Source organism: Pteronotus mesoamericanus, unplaced genomic scaffold, assembly GCF_021234165.1.
Source record: "Pteronotus mesoamericanus isolate MK-2021 breed Mesoamerican mustached bat unplaced genomic scaffold, CSHL_Meso_final contig_25, whole genome shotgun sequence".
Taxonomy (NCBI): domain Eukaryota; kingdom Metazoa; phylum Chordata; class Mammalia; order Chiroptera; family Mormoopidae; genus Pteronotus; species Pteronotus mesoamericanus.
In genome coordinates this window covers 23,404,015-23,417,533 of record NW_026555105.1, presented here as the reverse complement: position 1 = coordinate 23,417,533, position 13,519 = coordinate 23,404,015, and the positions used below count along the sequence as shown (strand labels likewise).

General features: G+C 39.2%; 1 protein-coding gene across 3 annotated transcripts in view; it reads right to left on the bottom strand.

Moving 5' to 3' along the window:
* ATRN (attractin) overlaps positions 1 to 13,519 on the bottom strand; it is a 147,125-nt gene that overhangs the window by 40,782 nt on the left and 92,824 nt on the right. For all 3 annotated transcript variants that reach the window (XM_054573975.1, XM_054573976.1, XM_054573977.1), the window contains exons 19-24: positions 13,092 to 13,229; positions 10,139 to 10,232; positions 7,095 to 7,147; positions 4,907 to 5,001; positions 2,221 to 2,299; positions 370 to 527 (exon numbers count right to left, since the gene is read on the bottom strand). In XM_054573975.1, coding sequence (XP_054429950.1) covers positions 370 to 527; positions 2,221 to 2,299; positions 4,907 to 5,001; positions 7,095 to 7,147; positions 10,139 to 10,232; positions 13,092 to 13,229 — 617 coding nt within the window. The remainder of the gene's footprint in view (positions 1 to 369; positions 528 to 2,220; positions 2,300 to 4,906; positions 5,002 to 7,094; positions 7,148 to 10,138; positions 10,233 to 13,091; positions 13,230 to 13,519) is intronic.

Below are 13,519 nucleotides of genomic sequence, written 5' to 3'. Positions count from 1 at the left end.
CTGGTTCTGTGTGTGTTTGTTTCCCTTATACCCACCTTATTCATGTGATAATTGAAGCTGTTTATGTAGCTCTATAAACTTTTACATGGCAAGTGCTCAATGAAGAAGTTACAGTTATAATTATCAAATTCGTTACATGCCAACTTACCTTCAAAACTGCTGATAACTTTCCTTGATAAGTGGTTTATACCACCGCCATTACAATTTCCTATAGTATTATTCACACGCTCAGCACTCCTTTGCCACAGATATTACAGAGGCAAAGCAATACTGTACATCTCATGCACCGCAAGTTCCAAATTAGTGAATTTAGTTTGCACTTAAGAGAGTTCACCATGTCTGCAGATAAGACCGAAAAGCACATCTTACCTGAATTTTGATGGGCCAGGTGAAATTACTAACATAAACAAAGAAAGTGATATTTGGGTGGTTACGAAAATCAAACTTCTCATTAGAGAAGCTATCTTTGTACTCCTTAATGTTGGTTTTCGAAACAACAGGCATCTCTTCTCCAGCTTGCGTTCCAGCTATTAAGAAGAAAAAAAATAAACAGAAGAGCCTTTTTTGGGGGGCAGAATCTACCCTCATTAATAATAAGGATAATAGTTAGCATTCATTGAACACTACTATGTCCGAGGAATAGCCTTTAAGAGCTCAACAGCATTTAATGCTAACAATAACTCTATTATCCTCATTTACAGACTAGGAAAGTAAGGTTTAGAGAAACTAAGCAGCTTGGTTCAGATAACACAGCTAGCAAGAAGTGGAGCTGGGATTTGAAGCTGGGACGGCTGATACACAAGCCCTTAACTAAAAGGTTTTACCAGGAATCCCTGCAACTCCCCTCCACTGAAATGGGCTGCACGTGGCTGTGAAAATACAGATACCACTAGAATCCTATTGACAAGCAATGGCATCCAGTCTGCTCGCTACACTTTGATTGCTCTGCATTTCCCTTTTACACTTGTTTGGCAGTGCTCCGTATATTCCCTACTGGGGATACTGAGCCACCCCTCACTTCCTAACTAGCAGTGACCTCGTCTCAATAGCAGCAGGGAGGACAGAGCTCTAAGGGTCACTCGGTCCCTTCTGCTACCAGCTACAACTGTGCTGAAGTCCCTCCCAGTCTGGTATTCATAAAAGAGATGGTTCCCAAGTCTGTGTTAAATCCTGTGGCTGGCATCCAGATTGTCAGGTCTTCACTGGGACAGTCGCTGCAAATCATCACATGCTCAGAAATGCTGCCTTTCTCAAGACAAATGCTCCAATAATTCAGACCTTTTCTTAGAAGTCTCTCTTCATTGCAAGTTTCTGAACCGGTTCTGAATTCTATACAATCTTTTAAGACAAGATAAAGTGACAGGTAAAGGTACTGATTTTATTTTGCCTCAGTCTAACTGGTTGTGTTTTTATCAAAAACCAGTTTTGTATAGTAATAATGATAAACATTTAGTGAGAATTTACCATTTTGCAAGTGCTACACTGCGTACTTTGTTTATTACTTCATTTAATTCTCATGACACCCTGCATGGTTAGATGTTTTTCACATGAGGAAACTCGATCAGAAAGCTTAAGTATTTTGCCTAATAGCAAAGTGCAGCACAGTAAATAAGAGGTAGAATTCAAACTCCGATCAGTGAAGCCAGTGAAGCTATGTTCTTAATCACTAAGTAAGGCCCACCCTTTACTTTTCTGTAGATTTTCTGCGCCAGCACATTTTTAGTGACTGGTAGTAAGACACACAAGATAGCAAAAGCTGTGCTCTAAAGTTTCATTTAATTCCCAAAGTACATTTCCCTGTACCTACTGAAATCTCATTCGATGTTAAATAAGTTTCCATTTTTGCACTACGAATCACTCGCATCCTTCACTCCTGAAGCGGACGGGACGGGACGATGACGGCAGCGCTAGAGCAGAGCTGCCGCGGTGCTGCTAGCGGCGGCAGTGGGGCAGGGACGGTGAGCATGCACTAAGCCTGACAGCGCGGGAGGCACCGGCATGCAGAACCTAATTTAACCTGCACAACGATCCTTTCTCCGATGAATAACCCTAAAATCCAGAGAGGAGTTTAGAAATTTGCTCAAGGTCTCTCAGTCAGTAAGTGGCAAAGAGGGGTTTCAAACCCATCTGTCTGTCTCCAGGGACCCTTTCTCAACTCCTACATCTTGTTTCTTAACCTGTTACCTCCATTCAGAAGATCTTCTCTAGGTGTATATTTACCTGAGAAGCTGGGGGCCCAGGTGATATTGAGGTTGAAGTTTTTGGAGGCATTGATGAACATGTCCAAATCCCTGTTTTGCTAAGGAGAGGTACAGGTAATTAGAAAATTAATTAGAACAGTTTCTAGATTTTAAAATAAAGCAATAATTCAATTTTACCACTTTTACCTTTCTTAATTAAAAACATCTTAAGAGAAACTGACATCTGTATTAGATTTAGCAAAATTTGTAACCAATATAAGCAATATACACCAAAATAAATCTGATTTCTCTTCCATAAAAATATATGAAATTTAGTGGTTTACTAAATGCCTAACTCCATGAAAAAAATAACTAAAAAAAAAAATAAACCCTCATCAGAGCACAGTTACTTACATTCTGTGGTCTGTATTAGGAAAATTAGCCTCCTAAGGAACCTCTGTGCAGCTATTTCCAAATGTCTGGACAGAAAAACACTTGATCAAGTGCCCAACTTTACATGTATTTATAAATTCAGCCTATGTGCTTCTGAACTAATAGATTATATACACTGTAAAGTTCTCTAAAACGGAAATGGTTTTTTAAAAAGCATATAAAGTTGAAATAAACTAAATAAAAATTTTTGACTGTATTCATTCATGATTTGAATACTATTTTTCTCTCACCAAAAAGAGTATTTCGGGCAAAAGATTACTAAATATATTTTATTAGCTTTGAAAACCTTGTTTACCACTTAGAGATATAGCAGTCTGAAGAGCTAGTTTAATTTATTTTGATTCTTGATTTTAATGACTAAAAAGATAATCTCAAAATCGTGTTGAGCCAACTGAAGGAGTTCACTGTTGGCCAGCTGGATACATTTTAATACCAATTTTTACTTTTCACTGACATTTGGTAAATAAATCTTTCTTGGGGTCAAAGAATTATTTTTGCAAATAAATCCGATATTGTAGCCCTGACCAGTGTGTCTCGGTTGTGCATCATCCCGCAAAGTGAAAAGTCACCAATTCTATTCCTGGCCAAGGCACATGCCTTGGGTTGCGGGCTCAGTCCCTTGCCAGGGTGCATATGAGGGGCAAACTGATCAATATTTCTCTTTCAGATCAATATTTCTCACATTCTTTTTCTCCCTTCTTTCCCCTCTCTCTAAAAATAAATAAATAAAGTCTTTTAAAAAGTACATCAGAAGTTGTATTTTTACATATTACAAACAGATCCAATCTTGCTGAAATTCTTCATTTTGTAAAATCGTAAAGCACATTAGAAAATTAAGGTTTTTTAAGTGTTGTTTTGCCAGTTTTCACAGGAAAAAACCACAACAATGGAAACATTTTCAAAATATAATCTCCAAACCAGAAATTTCTCTCACAAAACAGATACTTTCTCATTTATTAACATAACCTCACCTTCCTCTTGAAAGAACAGCTTTAGTATTTTTTTTCTTTTTCTTTCTTTTTTTTTAAATTTGCTGGCAGCACACTACCAACAATTACTTCTTCCACAGGAAGGATCAATAAATTTGGAATCCTAGTGTTTTCTTAAAAGATAGAACATACACACTGGATAACTCTATTAAATATTCTGTCATAAGATAAACAGGAAATTCCAGAGAGGTCCAAAGATTTTTATGGTCTCTCCCCACCTCCCTAAGAAGTATTACTAAGAGTCTACTATGTTTATTTAAAATGAAATTAACAATATCAATGGCATCCTGAAAGACTGAGCACTTTTTACCACTTGCTTATGAACAAAGTACATAAATTTCATGTTTGGTACTTTTGCTATAACTTATCCTAAAATCTTTTCTAAAAGTTCCACTTAACACAGCCCCTCAAATAATATGGCTACACAGTTTTTTTGGAAAATATTTTCACTTAAAGTGAAAATAAAAAAATATTTTCATTTCATTCCATTGATGAGAAATAAAAAACTTCTAAGGAGGTTCCTAAATAATTTATCATCAAGTTTAGAAAAGTTTCATTATGTATTAGCGTGGGTAATGAATGACTCTATATTTCATTGGAGAAATTGTGTAGGTGTGCCTTCATGTTCTGGATGCTTCACCTTTAAATGTCATGCTGTGTTGGCTCCCTTCAACACTTGTTAAATACCTTATGGCATGTTGGCATCATTAACTACAGTAAATATAAATCCATGTAACAAATAGCTGTCTTAATAATTTCAATTTTTTTTTCTGTCTGGCTGACTTGTTGGACCCAACTAAACCTTCACTGTTTTTATAACCTAATGAGATGTGCAGCTTACTCAATGAAAAGTGTCACCTCTGTCACCTCCCTTGTATCACACTGGCATTGATTGCAATCCACAGTTTCTTTGTGGGTACTTTTAAACCTCTGGTTTACTTTGAGAGAGTAAATCTGGGCTCTGCTATCCGCCCCTCTGAGGGGGAGTTGCCCTTGTAGTCTCTTCTCCTTTTCTGTATGGGACACAATGGGCTGATGGGCAAACCAACTTTGTGTGGACTCTATGTCAGTCTGTATATCACACACTAGTAAATCTTAACACTGTTCTTGCCCTTTAGGTGGAAAAGAGATAATGCAGATTCTAACATTTCTTTCCTGTACCTCTAAACATCATCCTGTGTGCTCCACTCTGGAGACCACTGCTAGGGCAGTGCTTCTATCCATAATGACCAAAAAAAATTCCACACAAATTCAAAACAAAATGAGAAGACTATTAAATCTTACTTCATCAGGTGTAGCCACAAAATTGATGGCTGTGTAATAGCGGTCATCCTCCTGGGACAGGCTAAAGGTGAACTGATAGTCAATAAGAAGAGTATCTATGGAAAGAAAGACATATGTATTTAAAATTGAAATAAAACAAAACAGGTCTCTAGAAATACATCTTGATTATTTCATAAATATTCAATAGCTAGGAAAGCCCTTTAGTTCACTTATACCTGGGGACTGGGGGTTTTTCAAAGGAAATCAAGTCTGTGGACAGTATCATTTTCTTTGGATTAATCCACCAAATCCTCCTTTATATCATGACCCTGGTTGAGATTTTAAGCTCCAACCTAACTCACCTACAAATATTAACTGAACATCTATTATATGCTGGGTTGTGCTTAAGGATGTAATGCTGTAAGTGGGGAGTTGCTAATTTTATTTTTAACTGTTTGAGAAGCTGCCGTATGGTTTTCCAAAGAGACTATACCATTTCACAGTCCCAAAAAGAATGTATGAGGTTTCTCCATATCACTGTTAAAATTTGGTATTGGCTTTTATATTGTAATAAATAGGCTATAAAAGTACAAGACTACAAAAAAAATTCACTGAGGTGGTTTTATGTTCCACATGGTAAATAACCTTACAAAACTGACAGCTGTCTGGTTTTGGTATGGTATCAAAGGATAATATCCATAATTATCTGAAAAGGTTATTAAAATACTCCCTTTTCCAACTATATGACTGGTGTGGCCAGGTTTTTCTCATGTACTTTAACCAAAGAGATGTATTACAACAGATGTAGAAGCAGATACGAGAATCCATTTGTCTTCTCTTAAGCCACATCATTGGATTTTGATTCTAGTCATTCTAGGGATGTATCTCACTGTGTGGTTTTTGTTTTTATTTTTTTTAAATATTGTATTTATTTATTTTTAGAGAGAGGGGAATGGAGAAAGAAAGAGAGGAAGAGAAACATCAATGTGCAAGACATACATCTATCAGTTTCCTTTCCCACATCCCTAACCGGGTACCTGGCTCGCAACCCAGGCACGTGCCCTGACAGGAATCAAACCAGTGACCTTTCGGTTCACAGGCCAGCACTCAACCCACTGAGCCACACCAGCAGGGCCACTGTGGTTTTAATACATATATCCCAAGTGTCTAATGTACTCATTTTTTCATGTGCTTATTAGCCATTCATATGTATATTCTTTGGTGAAATCTCTATTCAAATCTTTGTTTTTAACTGCAATTGTCTCCGTATTCAGTTGTAAATGTTTCTCATATATTCTGATACAAGCCCTTTATCAAATGTATGCTCTGCAAACATTTTCTCTAGTCTGTGGCTTTTTAAAAATTTTTAATGGTGTTTTTTAAAACACAACTGTCACATTTTGATAACTCTCAATAAACATTTTCTTTTATGAATTGTGCTTTTGGAACTGTATCTAAGAACTCTTCTGCCTACACAAGGTTGTAAAGTTTTTTTCTTTTCTCCTAGAAAAAATTTTTTTTCACATTTACACATTTCAGGTGGACACAAATTTTGAGGGGACACTATTCAACAGAGGAAAGTAGGTATGTAATTATAGTGGATATGTAAAACATTAACTCCTTCCTGTCCGGTTCCACAATCTGGCATACTATGTGGATTCTCCTACTGGGAAAAAATGCGTTTACCCATAAGGGCCTGGTCACTTTGCCAGATTTACCTTTCACTGTAAGTTCATCATTAGAGATTTTATTTTATATATTAGTTCCTAAAGAAGTGGTTAACCCAAATCAGTTACAGTGAGAATAACCTTAATTATATTTTCAGAATTATTTTTTGATCTATATCCTAAAATAAGAAACCAGGTAATAGCAAATGAAATAAGGTTTCAAGAGAACATAAGCAAGGAAACCAGAGATGTATCTCTGTACTCTTCCCTGACATCTGCTATGGACATATTAACATAAACCACAACCACAATTAAAGCAGTTTAAAATTGTGGCCATATATATATATATATATATATATATATATATATATATATATATATTAGACTTAATAGAATGTAAATACATCAAATAAGGAGACACTTCCATGGGTCATTGCTACATTCCTATAGCACTTACCATTTTGAAACAATGTTAAAGACAATAATGAAGTTTTACTGAACTACATTGTTTCTAAACAGATAAGAATTACAAAAACACTTACAATAACATGTTCCTTTGAGAGGGTTTCCCTGGTACCGATTTTCTACCTCACATCTAGAGAGAGAGAAAAATGAAGATTATTTTCTATTGCTATTAAAAAGGGAATCTACATTCATTTTTAAATCAAGTAGACCCTTTAATATAAACTACAGTCTAGTTACATTCTTCGCTGTTATTCAAGTCAGGTGAACTAACAATAATTTGCATTCATTTTCAATGCTGACTGCCCGGCAGTTCACACCACCACTAACGATAAACACTTGCCAAAGCACATGAGATAAATCAAAATATAACAACTCTAGATCCTACTTATAATTATGAAAAACACATTTTCGCTTTTGTGTGAACTAAATCTTCCTCTAAAAGTGCAGTTAAAACATTTTTCCTATATTCATTTTTTACTTCTTTCCTATTCTCCCTGGATAAACTGATCCTGTTCTTTAACTACAGGTGAGAGAAGGCTAAACACAGAGAACTTTTTTTTCTTATTTAAATACTTTGGACATGGTTCAGCAGCCTGGAGGAAAAAAAAGTTCAAGTAAAAAAGTATTATTAATTTCCGCATAGATACTGTCTATAAACATCATCAAAACTGTAACAGGGTGCGCAGAGCATATCCCCATAATCCTTGATTGGGGGAAGGGAAGAGTAGATGGTGCAATGTTTAAGATATATTGCATAACAATGGCAAGTTAATATCTGTGCCTTTCTGAAGGGAACAGGGCTGTGGCAGGGGAATTTTGTACTTGACTGTAGCTGTGAAAATGCTCAGGGACTTGTGACATAGCCAGGAGAGCTCATATAGTGCCTGCTAGAGAGGCAGGGGTGAATGCATCACAGGGAACATTCTCCCTGACTAAAGATGGCAGGCAAAAGAAGGTAAAAGTTACGGGGAACTGACAAAAATGGTGGACGCTAACACATCATAGGAAGGGCTGGAAATGAGGTCATGCAGGAAGTTCTGGCTGAGCATTTAAATAAGGGCAGGTTAAGGGAGGTCCACCAAGAGGTCTGGAGTGTAAGAGAGGAGGTCTGCCAGGAGATCTGAAAGTAGTGTAAGAGCCACAGGGTCTGGAGTAAGACCGAGAGGGCCCGAAAATCAGAAGTCCAGTGAGCCGTGGGAGCTGGTGGTGCGGCGGGTGAGAGGGACCTGCCCAGTCACCCAGATTCAAATCCACTTGGAGAAGATGGTGGCAGAGCAGATGGAGCTGTGGGCGACCTGTCTAGCCACCTGGATTCATGAGAGATGCGTGGAGCTGAACTGTGACTGGGAATGCTGATCAGACTTCTGCTTTTCTGAAAGACAGTACCTCTGACTGGCATACTCTGAAAATGGCCTGGTTTGGCAAAGGGAGGCAGGACTATGTGTTCTTGTGTGTTTTTAAAGGGAGCTGCACTGAACAGAAGAAATTTGCCATTATTCTAAATATGTATAACATTTTATTTCATTTTATTTCATTTTATCTTATTTTTGGAGAAAGTGACAGGGAGGGAGAAAGAGAGGAAGAGACACATGAATATGTGGTTTCCTTTTGCATGCCCTCCACTGGGGACCCAGCCCACAACCCAGGCATGTGCCCTGACTGGAATCAAACCGGCAACCCTTTGGTTTGCAGGCCAGCATTTAGTCCACTGAGCCACACCAGGCAGGGCTAAATATGTATAATCTTTAAATAAACAACCCCTTTCCTTTTTCATCAAACTCTTGCACTGGGAGTCACGCTTCTTGGTGGTGGGCAATCAAACCCCAAAGCTGTTCCAGAACAGCATTAAAAGGATTCTGTAACAAAACCACTTAGGCACAGTTGCTATTAACTTTGAAAAAAGAAGAAGAAAGCTTAGGTCAAGCACTTTTCTCAGATAAATAATACAGGGATAGTGTGTCCTTTTATCCAGGATGATTATCAGCACCTGTTATATCTAAATCTCTTAAAAACAAAGTCTTTCACTGGACCTATACCTCATTTCTTTGCTGTATAACAAAACTGAGGAAGGACAGGAATCATTAATTTTGCTTTATTACATTTTTCTGTTTAAAGGAATTTAGGTTCAAAATTAAATTTAATCTTTGATTAGACTTTCTTTCATTTAGTGGCTTTAGGGCAGCATGACACCAGTAAATGTATGTATACACAGGTACAAACTAGAAAACATAGAGTATTTCCCTCCAGAACACCACTATCAAGGCCTCAGTCACTGGTGACACTACTAGTGTTCGATAAGCCAAACAAAGTTTACCGATGACACATCTGCTTGTATTGGCTCATTATTTTGATACTACTAAACACTTCTAAGTTTCTTCTTGAGAGTATGAGTAAACCTGGAGCATGTGTTTTATGAGATTTTCTGATGAGGCAGACAGGAATATATTAAATGGAGAACAACCTCTCTTCTTTCAACATCCCAGGACACTAAAAATAATCATGGATAGTCCCATGACTGACAGATGTGGAAACTGAGGTTCAGCACAGTTGGTGATTTACTCAAGAGGACTCTGCTCAGTGGGGGCACAGTTGGGGCTGAAGCCCGACCTCTGCCTGCATCCTCATGGGTGGGGACCCCAGACTCTTTCCTGGAAAATGTCTCATATACTTTGTCAAGGAAAATGCTAGACCAGGGAGGGATGAGTTAAAGGCCAGAGGGGATCATCTCTACCATTAGACAATCAAAATGCCAAATAAAATACCAGCTCTTCCAACTTCATCTTTTGGAAAAGAGTGAAATCTTGTGACATGACAAAAACTGAGTAGTGGCTGAAGTTAAACGACTAATCCAAGTCAGCAACCCAGGAAACGTCAGTGTCACTCAAACATAAAGATGTAAATTAAAGAGTCACTAAGCAATTGCTCCTAAACTGACAATCTACTCAGTACGGAAGCTGACCAAGCTAGATCTGTCTGAAGTCGAAAGGGTAAAATTCCAAATCAACCATTTCAGGGCACCCTTAGAGCCCATGGCAACAAGGCACAGACTCAGCTGACCTGGCCGTCCATCACTAAACCCAGGCATGGCCTGTGGCAGGGGTCACGGGAGGGTCGTACTCACAGCTGGCACTCGTCCCCCTTGACGCCCTTGGTGGTGCAGAAGCACTTGCCCGAGTTGGTGTTGCACAGTGACGCGTGCCCGTTGCACCTACATGCTGGAAGGAGGAAAAGGAATGTTGGTCACACCTGGCTTAGAAGATTACTACTATCTGAGACTTTTTCTAAAATAAAAAAATTTCTCTTTGAAATGGATCTGATATGAGAAATAGATTAAAATAAAAGCATTTCATGGGTAAGATTTGTTTTTCAGCTAAGGATTTATCTCAAATTATGTAAAGGCAACATTAAAGGAACTAAAGTCAAAAGATGGGAGACAAGAATGTCATTTCCATTAGTGCCTTCTGAAGCAAACACAACTTTTATCTTTTCAATAGACACCCTGGTTTTCACCATTACAATTCATTCATTCAGTAAACACTTATGAAGGGTCCCCAGTGTGTCACTCCCTGCCTCCAAGATGTTCTGAGCCCTGACTGCCGGCGGGGGGGTTGGTCCGGCTGTGCTCGGCCTCAGCTGAGGCGCCTTCTGCACAACGGTCACGTGTCAAGATCACGCCAGGGCTCAGAGCTGGGGTGGGATTCCCACGGCAGGTCAGGGTTTCAGAGGCCGTTCAGAACTCACCACCCTGCCTTGCCCTCTTATTAGCCTCCATTAAAACAACACCTCTCAGATCCCTCCTCTAGCCATCACCGCCTCTCTACCTTTTCTTTTTCATCTGACCCGTAAGTACGAGACAAGATACATTTTTTGCTCTAGTTGAAATAACTGAGTCTTTTTACTTTACACCCTGTTTTTCTGCAAGTAAATTAAAGGCATTAGGCTGGAGTTAAGTGTACTTTTAAAATAAATCTTGTAGAGAAAAGAAAATGATCTAAAGAAACCTGTGACACAGAATTAGTAAAGCAGTTAACAGATTGGATGAACATTCAGAAACATGAGTGATCAACTCTTGACCCAGTTCAGTATGGAGAAGGGGGTACAGTGTATAAACAAAAAGCAAAGGCCTGCAGTCAGTCTGCCCGAGTTTGAATTCAGTCCCCTCCACTTGGCTCCTCTGTAACTCTGGCATGCTATGTAACTCCTCTAATCTGTTTCCACCTCTACATGATGGGCATAATAACAGTACCTATGTCATGGGTTGTTGTGAGGATTAAGTGAGATAATACATAAATGAAGCAGAGTAAGGATTCAAAAACTCATGGCTATCATGCTTAGCTTAAGGACTATACACTTCTAAGAGGAAAACAAAACACTTGGTGTCACTCGCACTATTTTAAAATCATGCTTTCTATTATAAACCAAGGCTCTAAAAAATAAAGTTAGCCCTAAGTTTTAGAAAATGGTACTCAGGCCCCACAAATGCTATAGAGCAGGGTGTAACTTTTCTAAATGGCAGGTGCAGATATGGGGATGATAACAACAAGGCACAGACCCAGCGGACCTTGGCACTTGCAGGCACAACTAGGCCCAGGAGTTCAAGTCAGACATCCTGGAGAGGGTTCCCGGCATAGCCACATCTCACAGTGAGCAGCTGGGCAGGTTCCTTGATCATGAAGATAATAAAAGCCCCTATATCCCAAGTGGCTTCCCGCACAGTGCCTTGTACACAATTATCAACAAGGTTCGGTACTCTGATTACTGTCCAATAGATGATGTCTACTCACAGGAGTGGGAAAATATATTTACTGAATATCTTTTAATCTGAGCAAGGAATTTCATCTAAGAGTCATAGAAAATGACATGAGAAGAAGAAGAATAATTGCTTGCATCTACTGAGTGATGATAACATGTTATGTATTCCTCTGACTGCTTTCATTTCAACAACCACCTTAACATCTCCATTTTAAAGATGAGGAAACTGAACCCAGAGAAGTTAAGGGATATACCAGTGGAACACAGCCCTTTCCTGGTCTGGGATCAGACCTTTCCTAAGGTCCATACTAAGGAGTGTAGAGGTAGAAATTTTCTTTTCTTATTTATTTCCCTGCTCAGAACCTGAGGGTCTTTCCACTGGAAACTAGAAGAAACCAAAAATCGGTTGATTGGTATTCTTGGTCATTTATTAAAAACACAGTTTATATTCTAACAATAAAATGTCCTATTGCTAGCAGGAATCTATTTGACAATGTATGGGGAAACATGGGATTACTTAAATATTTAAGATATACCAGGAGTACGGAGTCTGGCTCCTGGTTAAAAACCTAGGTGTGATCCTTTTCCAAACCGCAGGCTTTCCGTGGCAGGCCTTACAGGGAAAGCTGCCCTCCCGGGGCTGGCCTGGGAGAACGTCTCTGAGGAATTGCAGCCAAGGTCTCAGGATCCCCTGGCTGGCCACTTCTTTCACATGTTTGCATCCCTACTTCCTATGCCTTCAATCCCAGGCTGCTTTGTCTGAGGCCTCAGGCAGAGGCCGTCTTCAGGCCTCTGCTGAGCTTCCTTGTGAGGGAGGAGGGGGAAGCCTTGAAGACGCTTTCCCCACTCTCAGTCCTCAGTGCTTTTCCACTCCCAGCCCTCCCCGCTCACCCGCCCTCCCTACTCCAGGGCCCACGAAAGGCATTTGCTGAGCATTCTGTCTTGGATCCCTCAACAGGAAGAAGACCAGCCCCAACTCTGTGCTCATCCACCTGACGCTCAACCAGTGCGCCACTCCAGCAGGGAACATGCAACAAGGGGAGTCACTGCTTTTCCACTTTAAGCCTCTTTCTTATACCGTCTCAGCAAGTGATTAAAAGCTTAATTCTTTCATTTTTGGTTTGTTGCTTTAACTGGCTACTCTGACACTTGGCAGCCTAGCTGACTTTCTCCCAGGCTCAGCTGAGCTGCTGAGAAGTAGGACTTAAGAAACGCGGTATCCAAAACCAAGTGGCTATTTTCTTCCTAGATATTCAGGTCAAATAGAAACAGTGTTCTGCCTGGGTTGCAGTCAGTAACCCTGATGGATGGATCTGACTTACGCTGACATTTCCCGCCATTGGTGGGATCACCATAGAAGCCAGATATACAGGTCTCACAGTGCTTGCCCGTGGTCAGGTTCTCACACTTCTCACAGATACTCTGATTGATGCATTTGCTGTGGCCATTGCACTGGCAAGCTGAAAGAAAAAGAATTTCCTTTTTATCTCACTGTACAACTGGATAGAGTAAGTGCCACAAGATTTATTTGTAGCTAAGTTTCTTGATACATCTAAATACAAAAATCATCAAAACTGGCTCACTAAAAACTAGTTTGAGAAATAAGACCAAAACGTCAAAAAATAGCTAATGTGTGAAAATTAGAAATATACCACACCAAGAAGAAAAGTCCACAGCCATTAAAACAATAATTTTTGTTGCTATTCATTGTAAAAATAATATATGCTTATGGTAGTTAAATTTGAAAAAT